Below are 18,668 nucleotides of genomic sequence, written 5' to 3'. Positions count from 1 at the left end.
ATTGCCACTCCATTCATTCTCTGTGGGACTGCTGATCCGTTCTTAGGATCAGTGGGAGTCCCAGTAGTCGGACCTCTACTGATAAATTAGTTATCCCTAGGGCTGGACGATTAATCAAATTCATTTGATGTGTTGACAATTTTTTACTGTATCAGAGCAAACTGTGTAGTCTCTTCAGTCCCTGCTGCCTGAATCATGAATCCTGGCGTGGGCGTCAGGGACTGAAGAGACCCTGCACAGGCTGCACTGGTAAAGTGCAGCACAAGAGCTGAAGGACCTGTTATAACATCACCGTCATGTAATCAGTGCAGGAGGGAGCGGAGCTCAGAAGTGAAGGGGAGAAGTGGTGGGGAAGGACCTGTAATGATGTTACCATCATGTGATCAATGCAGTTGGGCAGAGCTCAGCAGTGGAGAAGTGATGGGGAAGGACCTGTAATGATGTTACCATCATGTGATCAATGCAGTGGGGCAGAGCTCAGCAGTGGAGGAGTGTTGGGGAAGGACCTGTAATGATGTTACCATCATGTGATCAATGCAGTAGGAGGCAGAGCTCAGCAGTGCAGGAGAGAAGTGATGGGGAAGGACCTGTTATGATGTCATGTGACATGAGAGGGCGGAGCTTTGTGTTGAGGAGAAGCCAGTGTGAGAGCCAGGGAAATGCTGGTATTTGTAGTTCTCTCATCTTATATCTCCTCTCTTTAATGTCCTCTAATATCACATAATAGCCTAGACATGCTAGGAGTGCTCTCTTCTTGTGCCTCTTGCATGTAATTAGGGCTGCAGCTATCGATTATTTTAGTGATCAAGTAATCTATTGATTGAATCCAACGATTAATCAAGTACTCTAATATGAAAAAAAAATAATAAAAAAACACATTTTCCTTTATAAATTGTCATCAGACCCCCCCCCCCCGTGCCATCAGTCCCCCAGTGCCATCAGCCCCCCTCAGTGCCATCAGCTCCCCCCATGCTATCAGTCCTCTGTGCCATCAGCCCCCCTCAGTGCCATCAGCTCCCCCCATGCTATCAGTCCTCTGTGCCATCAGCCCCCCTCAGTGCCATCAGCTATCAGTCCCCCATGCTATCAGTCCTCTGTGCCATCAGCTCTATGTGCCATCAGCTCCCCCATACCATCAGTCCTCTGTGCCATCAGTCCCCCCAGTGCCATGAGCTCCCCGCAGTGCCATCACCCCTCAATGCCATCAATCCTCTGTGCCATTAGTCCCCCAGTGCCATCAATCCTCTGTGCCATCATCCCCTCCGATGCCAGCATGCACTCGGCTCCCCCAGTGCCACCATCTCCGCTCCTAGTCTCCAGCAGCCCTTTAATACTTACCTCTCCTGTATGGGCGCCACTCCACAACTCCTCTGTCTTCTCCGCTCGCTGCACTGTCGTCCTGACGTCATACAGCGACAGGTCATAGTGCACGCATACGTGCACTATGTCCTGACGATATGTCAGGAGGACAGTGCACTGCACGTGCCGGCGGGTGACCGCGGAGCGGTGAGTAGTAGCAAGCGCTTCACTGCCGCTCCGTGTTAACATGACACAAACGAATCCTCGATGCAAAAAATTTGGAACGAGTATTTTTTTGTGTCGATTTACTCGATTCAATCGAGTAATCGTTTCAGCCCTACATGTAATGTTCTATGATATCACATAACAGACTGGACATGCTGGGAGTTGTAGTTGTCTCCTTTTACACCTCCTCTCTGTAATGTCTCCAGCTCGCATATAATAACAGCCTTTACTTGCTGGTAGTTGCAGTTCTCTCCTCTTATAACGCGACCCTGTAATGTCCACTCCAAACACAAACTCTTTGAGGCAGCGAGGAAAGGAAATAAATATTGCGAGTAGGCGCCAAGTTTGGTAAAACTTTTGTGGTAGATTTCTAGTTTAATTTGGATGAAGCTGTTATATAGATTATGGTTTCCATCCTGTGTGTACCCACTGTCCTGGGTATGATGTCTTCCTTTTGGGGGTGCTTACTGTAGCCGGCTACTTGGACTTGTTTTTTAGTTAATTTAGAAAGAATAAAAAATAATTGAGATTATAATCCAAAAAGTTGAAATAATGAAGATAATTTTTTTGCCACAATCGGCCAGCCCTATTTATCTCATATCCTGTGGATAGGGGATAACTTTAACACTTTGCACAACCCTTTTAAATACTGACTGCACAAAGCATATGGTTTCTATTTAGCACAATATTACAGCTTATTTGTAGCTATAACCTAAGTAAAATGTGGAGTAACATTGCCTTATTTATCTGGCACTGATCCTGAGTGATAGTCTATACCCCAGAGCTGCATGTAGACACATCCCTGATAACTGATCTCCTGTAATGCACTGTCACAAGTCGTTCTTCGTAGATCACATTACTGTACAGCGTCTGGATTAAAGGGGCTGTTCCCGTTAAGTTACGCCCCTCTCCTTATTCACTGGCTCTTTATTCACAGCAGCCCCATGATGTATACTGCTGAGGCCAGTGATTGGCTGCACGGTGATCTGATGTGGAAGGAACTTCACCGCTGCAGCCAGGATGATTACATCAGCGCTGAAGTAAATTCCGACAAACAAGCAAACCCTCCCTTTTGCTGCACAAAATATCATTGTTTGATGGCAGAGCATCGCCCTGTGTAAACAGGGATCTGTTGCCGAAAAACCTCAGCGATTATTGCTGCATGTAAGTGCAGCTAATGATCGTCAGTGATCAGGAGTGACTGTTCCCATGAACATTTATTACCTACCACAGCTCGCTCTGCGCAGCATTGTGGTGAACTGAAATTCATGATTGCAAATTGAAATGGAATTTAAATAATTGCATTTCGTGGTCATTATTTATTTTAACACATGATTTATTTTTCAGCGAATACTAAAGCTGGATACATTAGTAATGATAAAATGACTCAACGCATTGAGGAAGTCACCTGCGCTATAAAAGAAAAGGTGAAGTAATAATATTAATATTTTTGTCTAATGGCTTGTAATCTAGTTCAGTGATGACTGCAAATCTACTATAAATATGACTATTAGATGCACTAAGGAACACAAGCTCAGTCTGAGTGTGGCTACAAAGTGCATTCTTTATGTAAGTGACATGACTCTCCAGGCTAATTCCCTTAAAGGGATTTTCCTTCATCACTCTGGTCTTTAACAGATATGCTCATGTAATTTCTTACCTCATCCTAATTTTTAATTTGGACTCTCCCGACCCATTTTAATCATGTATACAAATCACTCTGGGTGGTTCACATCCTGAATGTAGCATGTCCTGATCCTGTATCGAGATGCACTTCTCTTTATCTGTCACAACTCCCTAACAACGCCCAGCTAGTTTACGTATGTTTCGCTTTACAAGACGCACTTTTTAGCCAGAAAAAAATTCTTGCACAGCCTAGTATCAGAAAACATGGCGAGCATGTTCTCCTCAGCAGCACAGGGGAGAAGGAGTCACTATCCCTCCCCCCTGTGCCGCTGCTGCCAATGACAAGACAGAGGGGAGGAGGATGGGAGGGGGTGTGGCCACTGTGCCACCAATGAATATAACTCACCCATTAATTCAAATACAGGGGGCGGGTGCCGGCTGCAGAATCATATAGCCGGCACCCAACCTCTATGACAGGGGGGGTTAACTGCCACTGATCGCAGCTCCCTGTCATAGAGGTCGGGTGCCTGCTATGTGATTCTGCAGCTGGCACCCGCCTCCTGTATTTGAATTAATAGATGAGTTATCTTCATTGGTGGCGCAGTGCGGCCCCCCCCGACCCCCCCCCCCCCCAGTGTTAGTCATTGGTGGCTGTGGCCATCCCTCCCCCTCATTGGTGGCAGTGGCAGTTCCGATTGGAGCCCCAGCAGTGTATTTGCAGGGATCCATTTGGTTACCATTGCAGCCAGGATGCTACTGAAGCCCTGGCTGCCATGGTAAGCTCCCTGCTGCCATGTGCACAAGGCAGCAGGGAGAGTGTGAAGTCCTATTCACCCTAATAGTGCTCTATTAGGGTGAATAGGACAAGGGTTCTAGCCCATAACGGGGCTAATAGTTAGTAAATAAAAGTAAAAAAAAAAATGTTTTAAAGCAAACAAACACCAAAATATTAAGTTTAAATCCCCCCTTTCCCAATTTTACATATAAAATATATAAACAATAAATAAACATATTACATATCGCCATGTCCGAAAAGTCCAAACTATTAAAATATAAAAAAAAGGATAGGACTGTTTGATTGTGGGCCAGACGTTCCATAAAATGCGGAATGCACGCGTTTTATTTTTTTGGGGGGCGTGGTATCGAGAATGGTATCGAGTATCGCAATACTTTTTTATGGTATCAAAACCGAATCAAAATTTTGGTAGCGTGACAACCCTGAGGCCCAAACGGCTTCCCTGCACTGAGATCAGGAAAGCCGTTCATTCGTGTTAGGGCTCATGCCCACGAGCGTAAGGGCTCCGTGCCCGTGCTGCGGACCAACCGTGGGGCAGCCGCATGCAGATCGCGGACCCATTCACTTGATTGGGGTCCGCGATCCGCATCTGACGGGCCGCACCGCAAAAAAGTAGGGCATGCACTCCGTAGTGCTTCCGTGGGGTTCCGATCCGTGCTTCCGCACTGCATCTCCGGATTTGCGGACCCATTCAAGTCAATGGGTCCGCATCCATAATGCAGAATGCACACGGCTAGTGACCCGTGTATTGCAGAACCACCGTATGAGGTCCACAGCACAGGCATGGAGCCCTTACGTTCGTGGGCATGAGCCCTTAATATTATGCGTCTCTGAAGAATTCCATGCCATTAAGGCCTCATGCACAAAAAACGGATCCTCAAGAAATACGGATGACGTCCGTGTGCATTCTGTATTTTGCGGAACGGAACAGCTGACCCCTAATAGAACAATACTATCCTTGTCCGTAATGTTGACAATAATAGGACATGTTCTATTTTTTTGAGGAACGGAAATACGGACATACAGAAATGGAATGCACACAGAGTACCTTCCATTTTTTTTGCGGACCCATTGAAATGAATGGTTCCGTATACGGTCCGCAAAAAAGAACGGAACGGACACGGAATGAAAATAAGTTCGTGTGCATGAGGCCTAAAGCTGTACTTCTTATGGAGGCCTGCAGGTAGCTGGCCTCCCTAAGAAAAGAGTGAATCTGCTATATACTGCAATGCTAATTTATTGCAGTGTAAGGCCTCTTTCACACGACCGTATGGCTTTTTCAGTGTTTTCTGTTTTTCAAGGATCCGTTCTGTTTTTTGTTTCCGTTGCTGTTCCGTTTTATGGCATATACAGTATACAGTAATTACATAGAAAAAATTGGGCTGGACATAAAATTTTCAATAGATGGTTCCGCAAAAACGGAACGGATACGGAAGACATACGGATGCATTTCTGTATGTGTTCCGTTTTTTTTGCGGACCCATTGACTTAAACGGAGCCACGGAACGTGATTTGCGGGCAATAATAGGACATGTTCTATCTTTCAACGAAACGGAAATACGGAAACGGAATGCATACGGAGTACATTTCATTTTTTTTGCAGAACCATATGGAGCGCAAAAAACGGAACGGAAACGGAAAAAAAAAAACATTTGTGTAAAAGAGGCCTAAAGAAGAAGCAATCTGAAGATCGCATATTCAGTCCCCCTAGGGGGGCTTATAAAAGGAAGTAAAAGAAATAAAAGATAGAAAAAATATAATCACCTCCATTTCCTCATTATAAGAATAAATAAACAATGAAAAAATTAAAGATCATATGCACTTCCACACCCCAAAACGCCCAAACTATTAAAATATAAACGTATTTATCCTGTACTGTGAATGCCGTACTGGAAAACGAAAAAATAAATAAATATCAAAATGATCCATTCTGCAGTTTTTTTCATCGCTTCGCCTCCCAAATGGTATCAATAAAAACTACAGATCATCCTGCAAAAAATTAGTCCTCACACAGCTCCAGAGATGACAATATAAAAAAAGTTATGGGGGTCAGAACATGGGGATGCAAACAAAAAATGTTTTTTTACAAAGTTTTTATTTTTTTGTGTTAAAACACAAGGAAAACTATATAAATGTGGTATCACTGTAATCATACTGACCTGGAGAATGGAGGGAACAGGTCAGTTTTACCACATAGGGAATACTGTATAAACGAACCCCATAAAGGATGTTGATGCAAACGGGAAAGGCTCTTTATAGGGACCACATGGTATCTTTCTTGAATTAGGCTACTTTCACACTAGCGTTTCTATTTTCCGGTATTGAGATCCGTCATATGGTCTCAATACCGGAAAAAAAACGCTTCCGTTTTGTCCCCATTCATTGTCAGTGGGGACAAAACGTAACTGAACAGAACGGAATGCTCCAAAATGCATTCCGTTCCATTTGGTTGCGTTCCCAGACCGGAGAGCAAACCACAGCAAGCTGCGGTTTTCTTTCCATCATGGGATGCGAAGCAAGACGGATCCGTCATGACCCACAATGCAAATCAATAGGGACTGATCCGTTTTCTCTGACACAATAGAAAACTGATCCGTCCCCCATTGACTTTCAATGGAGTTCATGACTGATCCGTCTTGGCTATGTTACAGATAATACAACCGGATCTGTTCATAACGGATGCAGATGGTTGTATTATCAGTAACGGAAGAGTTATTGCTAAGCCTTGCCGGATCCAGCAAATACACTGGTGTGAAAGTAGCCTTATCCTACTAGATACAGGCTGATAGTAGATACAGTCCTGATCAAAAGTTTAAGACCACTTGAAAAATGGCAAAAAATCATATTTAGCATGGCTGGATCTTAACAAGGTTCCAGGTAGAGCTTCAACATGAAACAAGAAGAAATGGGAGTGAGACGAAACATTTTTGGAGCATTCAATTTAATGAAAACAACGAATAAACCGAAACAGGCTGTTTTTCAGCTGATCAAAAGTTTAGGACCAAACCTCCAAAAAAAAAAAACTAAACCCCCCCAAAACAGAAATCCAACTTCCAAACATGAACTCAGTAATGAGTAGCTCCGCCGTTATTGTTTATCACTTCAAAAATTTGTTTTGGCATGCTTGATGCAAGCGTTTCCATGAGGTGAGTGGGAACATTTCTCCAAGTGATGAAGACGGCCGCACAAAGGCCATCTACTGTCTGGAACTGTTGTCCATTTTTGTAAACTTCCCTTGCCCTCCATCCCCAAAGGTTCTCAATTGGATTTTGATCAGGGGAACACGCAGGATGGGCCAAAAGAGTGATGTTATTCTCCTGGAAGAAGTCCCTTGTCCTGCGGGCATTTTGTACTGTAGCGTTGTCCTGTTGAAAAACCCAGTCGTTACCACACAGACGAGGGCCCTCAGTCATGAGGAATGCTCTCTGCAACATCTGGACATAGCCAGCGGCCGTTTGACGCCCCTGCACTTCCTGAAGCTCCATTGTTCCACTGAAGGAAAAAGCACCCCAGACCATTATGGCGCCCCCTCCACTGTGGCGCGTAGAAAACATCTCAGGTGGGATCTGCTTGTCATGGCAGTAACGTTGGAATCCATCAGGACCATCAAGGTTACATTTTTTATCATCAGAGAATAAAACTTTCTTCCACATTTGTATGTCCCATGTTTGGTGCTCTCTTGCAAAGTCCAAACGAGCAGTTCTGTGGCGTTCAAGGAGACAAGGTCTTTGAAGTCGTTTTTTGTTTTTGAAGCCCTTCAGTCTCAGATGCTGTCTGATGGTTATGGGGCTGCAGTCAGCACCAGTAAGGGCCTTAATTTGGGTCGAGGATCGTTCAGTGTCTTGACGGACAGCCAATTGGATCCTCCGGCTCAGTGCTGATGACATTTTTTTGGGTCTTCCACTTGACTTTTTTGTTCCATAACCCTCAGGATCATTTAAAGGGTTTCTACCACTTCGTTTTCACATAATTAGCTTTCAGACACTAGCGATCCGCTAGTGTCTGCTCTACCAAACAATCCTAATATAATAGCTTTTTGTGCAGCCGTTTCGCTAAAAAACTAACTTATATTGATATGCTAATGAGCCTCTAGGTGCTATGGGGGCGTCATTAGCAGCTAGAGGCTCGGTCTACCTTCACAAAATGCCGCCGCCCAGCGTGTCCCTCCAGCCCGCCCATCTCCTCCGGAATGCGATCCTCCCTGTGAGCCAGCGGACGAATTCTCGTGCATGCGCCACGCGCGTCTGTATTCGGCGCATGCGCAGTGAATGTCTGACCGCTCCCTGCTCAGACATCTCCACTGCGCCTGCGCCGATGACGTCATAGTGCTCCGAGGAACAGGCGCAGTGGAGATGTCTGTGCAGAAAGCGGTCAGACATTAACTGCGCCGAATACAAACGCGCACGGCGCATGCACGAGAATTCGTCTGCTGGCTCACAGGGGGGATCGCATTCCGGAGGAGATGGGCGGGCTGGAGGGACGCACTGGGCGGCGGCATTTTGTGAAGGTAGACCGAGCCTCTAGGTGCTAATGACGCCCCCATAGCACCTAGAGGCTCATTAGCATATCAATATAAGTTAGTTTTTTTAGCGAAACGGCTGCCCAAAAAGCTCTTATATTAGGATTGTTTGGTAGAGCAGACACTAGCGGATCGCTAGTGTCTGAAAGCTAATTATGTGAAAACGAAGCGGTAGAAACCCTTTAAGAAATTCCAAATGACTGTCTTACTGCGTCCCACCTCAGCAGCGATGGCGCGCTGTGAGAGACCCTGCTTATGCAGTTCAACAACCCGACCACGTTCAAAAATGGAGAGTTTTTTTGCCTTTGCCATCACAACGTGTGACTACCTGACAGAAAATGACAATGAATCCACATCTTTGCACAGATTTGGCCTTTTAAAGGCATGTGGTCCTAAACCTTTGATCAGCTGAAAAACAGCCTGTTTCAGTTTATTCGTTGTTTTCATTAAATTGAATGCTCAAAAAATGTTTTGTCTCACTCCCATTTCTTCTTGTTGCATGTTGAAGCTCTACTTGGAACCTTGTTAAGATCCAGCCATGCTAAATATGATTTTTTGCCATTTTTCAAGTGGTCTTAAACTTTTGACCAGGACTGTATATTTGGATAGCCAGATGCATCCTTTTCTTATGCATGATGTATTACGAGAGCTAATAACAGTGCACACTAGAAATGAAGCGGCTGGCAGTAGCAACCAATCAGATTACAGTTTTCATTAAAAAATTTAAGATGTGGTCTCATGTGATTTCTGGGGCTGGCTGCTCTAGATTTTTTTGTACCCGATTTTTCCTCTTTAGTCCATGGTGTGCCAAGATTTACAGTATACAGTAGTATAGTACAGTATGTTGCTGCTTTTCATTTTCAGTTGTTTCTGTTGTTGTGCTTACCTCACCTTAGTCTGTCAGGATATGTCAAGGTTGAATAAAAACAGTCCAAGGCAGAAGATCTCATTATTGTAGGTACTGTAGTTGTTTTTGAAGGTCAAGAGCCATTAGCAATGCAGTATTCAATAATCGCTGACTTGTTTTGCAGTTAAATGAAGCATGTTTGTCATTGGTGCAAGAATTCAGTAAAATGAACGGCGCACAATCTGGCCTGGTAAGTATCTGTGCAGACTTTGTGTGACCATATTTTATTCGTGGTGACGTATTGTATATATTTGTATATCTCGAGTATTTATACCTTCATAACACCTTTTGGCTTCTATGTTTATTCCCATTTTTTGGCACCATTTTGTTGCAGAATTGAATATGCAGTTTGAGCAATATGCTCATTTCCTTTTATATATGCGTCATCCCACGCTCTGTATATAACAGAAGCCCCAGTGCTCTGTCGTATTTGTCATTTGACAGATATCAATTGTTAAGGGAAATATTAATTATTAATATTTTGGATAATACCAATAATTAATATTCATAAATAGGCGTGAGTCGTCTATTGATGCCTCCACCTATTTATACCTTAAATACTGAATACAATTTGCTCAATTGCCTTACTCTATACTGAACTACCTGAGGCGCCTAATACAACAAAAAGACTACACGCTGTGCTTAAATAAAAAGGTATTAACACACTACATGTCTACAGTCTAATTATTGCTTATAATTATATATATATATATATATATATATATATATATCTATGTCAATGGAATAGATATATATATTTATAGTAGCACACAGTAATATACAGGTGAAACTCGAAAAATTAGAATATCGTGCAAAAGTCCATTTATTTCAAGAATGCAAATTAAAAAGAATTGCATTAATGCAGCTTAAAATTAGAATTTTGTGAAAAGGTTCAGTATTCTAGGCTCAAAGTGTCACCCTCTAGTCAGCTAATTAATCCATACTAGGGCTGCACGATAAATCGAAAAAATAATCGAATTGCGATAATCGGCACTTAGTAACGCTCCTGCTTCCTGAGGTGGGAGGAGCGTTACTAAGTGACGTCAGTCACGCGCCGGCCGGCCAGCTCGCTGCTGCTCGCTGTAGTGCATTCATAGTGACAGTGAGTACAGAGGCTGGCCATGTTATCAATAGGAGAGAGATTGTTTTACACACTAGTAAAATACTTTACACACAAAGCCAGTTATGTGCGCAGTTTAGGACACATGAGGGGACACATAGGGCCATGAGGGGGACCAGCATAAAATGCTATATGTCTTATGCTGCCCCCCCTCATGGCCCTATGTGTCATAGCACACAGATCCCCCAAACAGCGTCCTCCACAGATCCCCCATAACAGCGTCCTCCACAGATCCCCCACATAACAGCGTCCTCCACAGATCCCCCACATAACAGCGTCCTCCACAGATCCCCCACATAACAGCGTCCTCCACAGATCCCCCACATAACAGCGTCCTCCACAGATCCCCCACATAACAGCGTCCTCCACAGATCCCCCACATAACAGCGTCCTCCACAGATCCACCCCATAACAGCGTCCTCCACAGATCCACCCCATAACAGCGTCCTCCACAGATCCCCCCTATAACAGCGTCCTCCACAGATCCACCCCATAACAGCGTCCTCCACAGATCCCCCCCTATAACAGCGTCCTCCACAGATCCACCCCATAACAGCGCCCTCCACAGATCCCCCACAACACAGCGTCCTCCACAGATCCCCCACAACACAGCGTCCTCCACAGATCCCCCACAACACAGCGTCATCCACAGATCCCCCACAACACAGCGTCATCCACAGATCCCCCACAACACAGCGTCATCCACAGATCCCCCACAACACAGCGTCATCCACAGATCCCCCACAACACAGCGTCATCCACAGATCCCCCACAACACAGCGTCATCCACAGATCCCCCACAACACAGCGTCATCCACAGATCCCCCATAACTATGTCATACCCAGCCGCGTCAGCGGCTTATATGGGAAAATCCAAGCAAATAGACCTCTAGCACAATTCCCTTAAAATATCGCATTGCATATCGTTATCGCAATTTTTAGGGCCCTAATTGCAATCGCACAAAATTCCCATATCGTGCAGCCCTAATCCATACCCCCTGAGCAAAGGGTACCTCAAAATTGTGACTTTGGAGTTTCATAAACTGTAAGCCATATTTATCCAAATTATACCAAATAAAGGCTTGAAATATCTCACTTTGCATGTAATGAGTCTATCTCATATGTTAGTTTCACCTTTTAAGTTGCATTACTTAAATAAATAAACTTTGCACGATATTCAAATTTTTTGAGTTTCACCTGTATATAATCACACTATAACAATACAATACAGTCCTAACTACACTAACACAATCCCAAATCCTCCCTAGAATCTAACTACAATTACAGTTACATACATATCTCAGCAACCCACCCGCCTGGCTACTCACTGTCCCTACGGGGTACAAGGGGTTAAAAACACAATATCAGGGGTTGGAATACAGGACATTTGTACCTAGAGTGTCGATGGGTACACAATCGACAAACATACTAAATCAATAAATGTACAATACTATGGGGCTTCAGGAGGACATTGGATTACATCCCGAACCCTCATAGTAAAACCTAATACAATATATATATATATATTGTGGGGACCCGCTCTGGTAGGCAGTGGTAGCGAGTGCAGTATAGAGGCAACACAGACCGGTCTTGGTGTAAAACACAATGCTTTGTTTATTCACACGGTGCATATTCGTGAAAGACGGTGCAGTTCATAGGGAGGGTGGTCACACACAGCAAAAAGTCTATTTAAAGCCAGGAGTAATGTCACCTTTTCTCCTTGGTGAAGTAAGTCCATCGGTCCGGCTCCTAGCCACAGGACATGGATCCCTTCTGGATTCAGCTGCGGGTCCCTGCACACTCCTTTACAGGCCTCAGCACGCAGCCCAGCTCACCTCCACTCCTCACTCTCACAGCCAGAGAACCCACAAGCTCCACACTGTGCACCACACCCTCGTTGCTGGTCAGGTTTTAACCCTTCCCTGCAAAACCTGGCCTGGACCGTGGGGAGACAGGCACCCGCCCGCATATCTGCCTGCTCCCAATAAAAGCCGGCCCGGATCCGTTGTTAACAGCGTAACCGCTGCAAAAATGCACTTTTCCGGCTCTTACTCCAGCGGGGCCAGGACCCCCGCTGGCACGTACCTCCCGTTTACGACCACCCCAGGTACTCTCCTACAATATATATATATATACACACACAGACACACACCACACCATGGGGTTTCAGGATGGCTTTGGATTTTCATCCTGTATCCTCATAAGAAACAGTGTGTCCATAAGATCCCTGGAGCTATGTCCTGAGCCTCCTACGATTTAACTTTGTGAAGTTCTGTCTGGTTCCTATTTAGTTGGTCCACAAGTCTCTTGACCCTCCTGTAAATTAGACACAGTCCAATGTACATGATGATAACCAGAACCAGAAGAACTATCACTGGGTGTATCAATAGGTTGAAGAAGGATGTTGCCTTCGGACTGTAGCCAAACAGACTTTCCCACCAGGAAACCTTGGAGTCCTTGTCTAAGGCAGTAGCGATCACAGTTATTTTGTTCTTGTCATGCGATAGTTGAATGGTGGCCTGTTTCTCTGTCTCTCAAAGATTCTGAAGTATTTCGTCCTATTGGCTGAAGTCTAGCAGGAGATGCTTGAGTTCTATCCTAAAGCCAAGAGGAATCTTCTGGAGTCTCACTGGAACGTCAGGGCGGATGTCGAGTCTCTTCTCTGGGGTGATCGGTGTCCTTCCTTGCTGCTCTGCGACGTCTAAACCTAGGACGGGACTATGGGTGCAATACGCTCCGGGGAGGAGTTCTCCTCTCTCGGTGCAATTACAGATGTAGCAGGGTTAGCACTCCAGCTCTTAACTCAAATTTCTTAACTCATCGCATTATATTGAAACAAAAGCCATTAAAAAGCAATTGAAGGTGTTTCCTTAGATTAGATAACACAACTCAGAAATCTCAGAAAACAGGAGTGTTAACTCTACTCCATCCCTAGTCCCATAAATTGCATAAGACATATTTTGCCTTTGGTACCAACACCAATACCCCTGTACCAAGTATTTCAGATGGGATGTGTCACGCCTTGCCCTGTGAATGTGCTGAGATCTGCCAGGCTGGCTGCACATGTCTGACTCTTCTCTTTGTTTTGGTTTGGGTTTGAGCAGGATCCACCTTCCCTGAGGTGTACTGGATTGATTGTTAGTGAGGCTATTTATTCCTCCTTCTCCCAGTGACCTGTGCAGGTTATAGTTCATTCCTGTGCTTTGGATGTGTTGTGGATCGTCTGCTCCAGCTCAGCTCAAGATAAGTCCTCTCTGTTTCTTCCCCTGGTGTCTTTTATCTAGGCCTCTAGGGAGACGCTTGCTTCTTCCTGTTTGAAGAAGCAGGTCGCCTCTTCCCCTTTCCCTACTGTCCAGGGTTTTCCCAGGGTATATAGACTTAGGCACGAGGGCATGTGCATATGCACCATAAGGGTATGCACATGTGCACAGCAGTATAGGGATCGCTAGGAGGTGACCCTTTTCTCCTAGCTTTTGGGCCTAGTAAATTGTTCTGGTTTTTGTCCCTGTGTTTGGTTATTTCCCTACTTACCTACCGTGACATTATAATCCGCCGCAAAACTGTAATTTCCCTGTTGTTTTCGAAATGGAGGCTATGGATCCTTTGGTTGATCGCATGCAGGGATTATCGCTGGAGGTTGCTGATCTCCGCAGTTCTGTTGCACGGTGTCAGAATGCTCTGGCGTCTGGCGCCGTTGGAGGAAATCAGGTCTGCTTAGAGCCTAAAGTCGCTCTCCCGGATAGGTTTTCAGGGGGAGGTGATGACTTTATTCGGTTCAGGGAGTTCTGCAGGTTGTATTTTCGTCTGTGGCCGATGTCATCTGGTGACGGGAATCAAAGAGTGGGGATCATTATATCTCTGCTCAAAGGGGACGCGCAGTCCTGGGCTTTTTCTCTGCCGACCGGATCACCACCCCTCCGGTCGTGTCACAACCAGACAGCTGAGAAGCTCTGACAGGAGCTTTCCAGATCCTCCTCCTTGAGTTTCTTTGTTTTGGTTAAGTTCCTCATCTCGTTAGTCTATCTCAGCTGTCATGCAGTTGGACTGATTGCTTCCCTTTAAGTTCCTCCCCATAATGCAGTAGTGTGCGGCTTATACAACTTCCTGGAGTGTGTGTGCATGCTGTTTCTATTCCTCAGTCCTCTGCAAGATAAGTGCTGTTCCTTTATTTGTGATTTTCTGTCTGCTGGATTTTCAGGTGACCCTGACTCCCTCCGTGTCTTGTGTAGGGAGCCGGTGGTCGTGTCCCCTCACTATTGTAGGGTCTTCAGGTATTAGATAGCCGAGGTACGTGGATATGCGCCCATCCACCTTTGGGGTGTTCGCATAGGCTGAGCAATTAGGGAGAGTGGCAGGTCTCATGTAGGGGTCTCCCTTTTGTTCCTTAGTTGTGGATCCAGTGAGTCATTAATTGTATTGCATTGTCTTGTTTCCTGTACACCATCCGTGACAGGTCGGTGGCTGAATTTTTTAGAGCCTTGGGCTTGATTTATGATGACCCAGACCAGGTCTCTATGGCTGAATCTAAGTTGCACAGTTTGTTACAGGGAGAACGTACTGCGGAGTCGTATTGTGCAGAATTTAGAAGATGGGCAACTGACTCGGGGTGGAATGATCCTGCACTCCGGAGTCAGTTTTGTCAGGGGCTATCTGAGAGGTTGAAAGATGCCCTTTTCTTTATGAATATCCCGATTCATTGGAGACGGCCATGTCTTTGGCAGTGCGGCTTGATAGACGTCTTAAAGAGAGGTATAAGATTCCACTCGAGCGGGGGGTCCCGTCTGAAAGTGGATCCGCCCCACCTATTTCCCAGGGAAATATGACATTTGAATCTGTGGCAGGAGAGGAGCCTATGCAGTTGGGCCAGGTTTCCTTTCGCTCAGGTGATAGGAACTTTAGGAAGCGGAATAAGCTATGTTACTACTGTGGTAAAGAAGGTCATTTTGTTTATGCGTGTCCTTTTGTTAAAGGGAGTCTGTCATCAGCATTTCACGTTTGTAACCCTTCCCATAGCTTTCAAGCATGCTTACTGTTATTAAAAACGTTACCTTTAGCATCAATCCTGGACTTATAAAACCGTCAAAAAACATCTTTGTAGCATATGTAAATGAGGGCTCGCAAGTGCCCAGGGGCGGCGTTACGCTAAAGGTAACGTTTTTATTAACTGTAAGCATGCTTGAAAGCTATGGGAAGGGTTTCAAACGTGAAATGCTGATGACAGACTCCCTTTAAACCTCAAAACGGTAATGAAAAACTACAGAGGTATTCACATAAAGAGAAAGAAAAAACCTCCCTGACTCTTGGTAGTGTGAATGGGGAGTCTGAGCAAGCTAATATGCATTCTCCCTGCAAAACCCGTTTCCTCCTGCCTGCCATGGTGGCGCTAGACTCAGGAAATTTTGATTTTGAGGTATTTGTTGACAGTGGTGCGGGGGTAAACCTTATTGACTTTCATTTTCTCCCAAATTTTGGTTTTAGAACTAGCGCATTAGAAAAGGTAATACCAGTGTTTGCTATTGATTCCTCCCCTCTCTCACAAAAGAGTCTTACTCATATCATTCATGACATTCAGTTAAGGGTGGGTGATTCACATGTTGAATCCATTTCTTGTTTTGTTATGAGGGGCTTGCCTGCTCCGATGGTTCTAGGTTTACCATGGTTAATAAAGCATAACTCTACTATTGACTGGCGAACAAGACAAATCAGTAGCTGGAGTGAATTTTGTATGGACAACTGTCTCTGTGCTTCTATCTGATTTTGCGGACGTATTCTCGGAGGGTGGAGCTCAGGAGCTGCACCCCCCCATCGAGAATATGATTGTCCGGTCAATCTCATCCCTGGAGCTAAACTGCCAAAATCTCGGCTATACAACCTTTCCAAACCCGAAAGAGAGGCTATGCGAAAGTATATTGCCGAGAGTTTGGCAAAGGGACATATTAGGCCATCCAAGTCCCCTGTGGCTGTAAAAAAGAAAGACGAATCACTTAGACCGTGTTTGGATTTCCGGGAATTGAATCTTGTTACAGTCCGTGATCCGTATCCCCTTCCTTTGATTTCTGATCTATTTGATCAAATTGTCAGAGCCAAGGTGTTCTCCAAGTTGGATTTAAGAGAAGCCTATAATTTGATCAGAATAAAGGAAGGAGATTAGTGGAAAACGGCCTTCAATACACCCGAATGTCATTTCGAGAATCTTGTCATGCCCTTTGGTTTAATTAATGCACCAGCGGTCTTTCAGCGATTTGTCAATATTTTCCATCATTTAGTGGGAAGGTTTGTTATTTATCTTGATGACATACTAATTTACTCACCCGATTTGGAGACCCATCAGGATCACGTGAGACAGGTGTTGTCGATCCTTCGGGAGAATAAATTGTATGCAAAATTGGAAAAATGTGTATTTGCTGTCCAGGAGCTACAGTTTTTAGGATACCTGCTTTCTGACTCTGGTTTTCGTATTGACCCCGAAAAGGTCCGGGCAGTACTGGAATGGGACCGGCCTGAGAATCAGAAAGCTCTGATGCAGTTTTTGGGTTTTACCAATTACTACAGAAAATTCATCTTGAATTATTCCACCATTGTAAAACCTTTGACAGATATGACTAAAAAAGGCGCCGACCTCACTGTCTGGTCGGATGAGGCATTATAGGCCTTTTCTGCTATTAAGAAATGTTTTGCGTCTGCTCCCATTCTGATGCAACCTGATTTGTCTCAACCATTCGTCGTGGAGGTTGAGGCATCAGAAGTGGGGGTCGGAGCAGTTCTGTCGCAGGGTCCATCCCCTAGAAAATATTTAGTAGTAGAAAAAATTGCTGCACACAGCTAGTTCAATTTGCCATTGATTAGTGAAATGTATTATTCACAATTATTTCATGTTGCATACATGATCCAGTGGATGCCCATATATCTGAGTCACATTGCATAAGTACCGTACGTTTCGGACTTCTTCAGCGGTATACGATCTGGCAGTGACGGTGGGCAGGTGCGCTGGATCACTACATCCCCTAGAAAATGGCATCTGTGTGCTTTTTCTCTCCAAAAAACTCTCCTCTGCTGAAAGAAATTATGATGTAGGAGATGGAGAATTACTGGATATTAAATTGGCCTTCGAAGAATGGCGTCACTGCTTGGAAGGGGCTACTCATCCTATTACGGTATATACTGACCACAAGAATTTGGCTTACCTGCAGTCTGCTAAGCGCCTGAATCCTAGACAGGCTAGGTGGTCACAGTTTTTTACTAGGTTCAATTTTGTGGTCACCTTTCGCCCTGGGGTTAAAAACGTCAAGGCAGATGTGTTGTCACAAAGATTTCGTGGGAAGAGTGATTCGGAGGATCCCACTCCGATTTTGTCTTTCTCTTCAGCTTTTCATCCCTAGTCGAATGGTGAGACAGAGCGCACTAACCAAAACCTGGAGACCTATTTGAGGTGTTTTGTTGCCGAGAACCAGGATGTGCCATGTTCAGAGGATCCCTAAATCTTTTCTGGCTAGTCGGAACCTTGGCGAGTCTCCCTCCTGTGATCTGTCAATTCAATGTATATGTAATCAATACACATGGATCCTCCATCGACCCACCAACCCCTCCCCCAACTCTAAGCGAGTACACGTTATTGAGTTGGGGAGGCTCGGGTGGCCTTGGCCTGGTCGATATGGATCCACAAAACTTCCTGCCGCCTACGTGATTTTTTCTTGGTTGTCATCGGCCTTTGCACCTTGAGCATTGTTTCACCCATTACTTTAAGGACCTGATAGGGTCCTTCCCAGTTTGCGTCCCAAGGACCGGCCCGACTGAAGATTTTTACCATCACCAGCTCTCCTACAGAGGGCATCGGTGTCTCCCCCTGTAGATACGGTTTGTGCAGCCGTATCGCTGCATGAGGCAATAACTCTTTCAGGTTCTGTTGGAGAAACATGTCTCTAGCGATGGCGTTCTTCATGGGCTCGACACTAGAGGTTCATTGGGCAGGCATAGGGGCATTTTGCTTCCGGTCATGAGTTCAAACGGTGTGATACCGGTACTGGTAGCCTTGGTAGCTCGGATTCCCACTAGCACAGCTGGTAGAGAGGTTACCCATGAGGAACCTTTCTCCAGTAGCGCTTTAGAAAGTCGTATCTTAATGGTCCGGTTCATCCGCTCCACGATGCCCGCAGACTGAGGGTGGTAAGGCACATGA

General features: G+C 45.1%; 1 protein-coding gene across 1 annotated transcript in view; it reads left to right on the top strand.

Moving 5' to 3' along the window:
• The window catches only part of LOC120987066, a 133,189-nt gene that overhangs the window by 26,451 nt on the left and 88,070 nt on the right, over positions 1–18,668 (top strand). The window contains exons 5-6 of the mRNA XM_040415703.1: positions 2,872–2,951; positions 9,497–9,562. Of these exons, the coding sequence (XP_040271637.1) occupies positions 2,872–2,951; positions 9,497–9,562 (146 nt within the window). The remainder of the gene's footprint in view (positions 1–2,871; positions 2,952–9,496; positions 9,563–18,668) is intronic.

The sequence above is a fragment of the Bufo bufo genome, chromosome 1, assembly GCF_905171765.1.
Source record: "Bufo bufo chromosome 1, aBufBuf1.1, whole genome shotgun sequence".
In the NCBI taxonomy this organism is placed as follows: Eukaryota; Metazoa; Chordata; class Amphibia; order Anura; family Bufonidae; genus Bufo; species Bufo bufo.
Note: the sequence above shows the minus strand (reverse complement) of the source record. Positions and strands in the feature narration are given on the sequence as shown.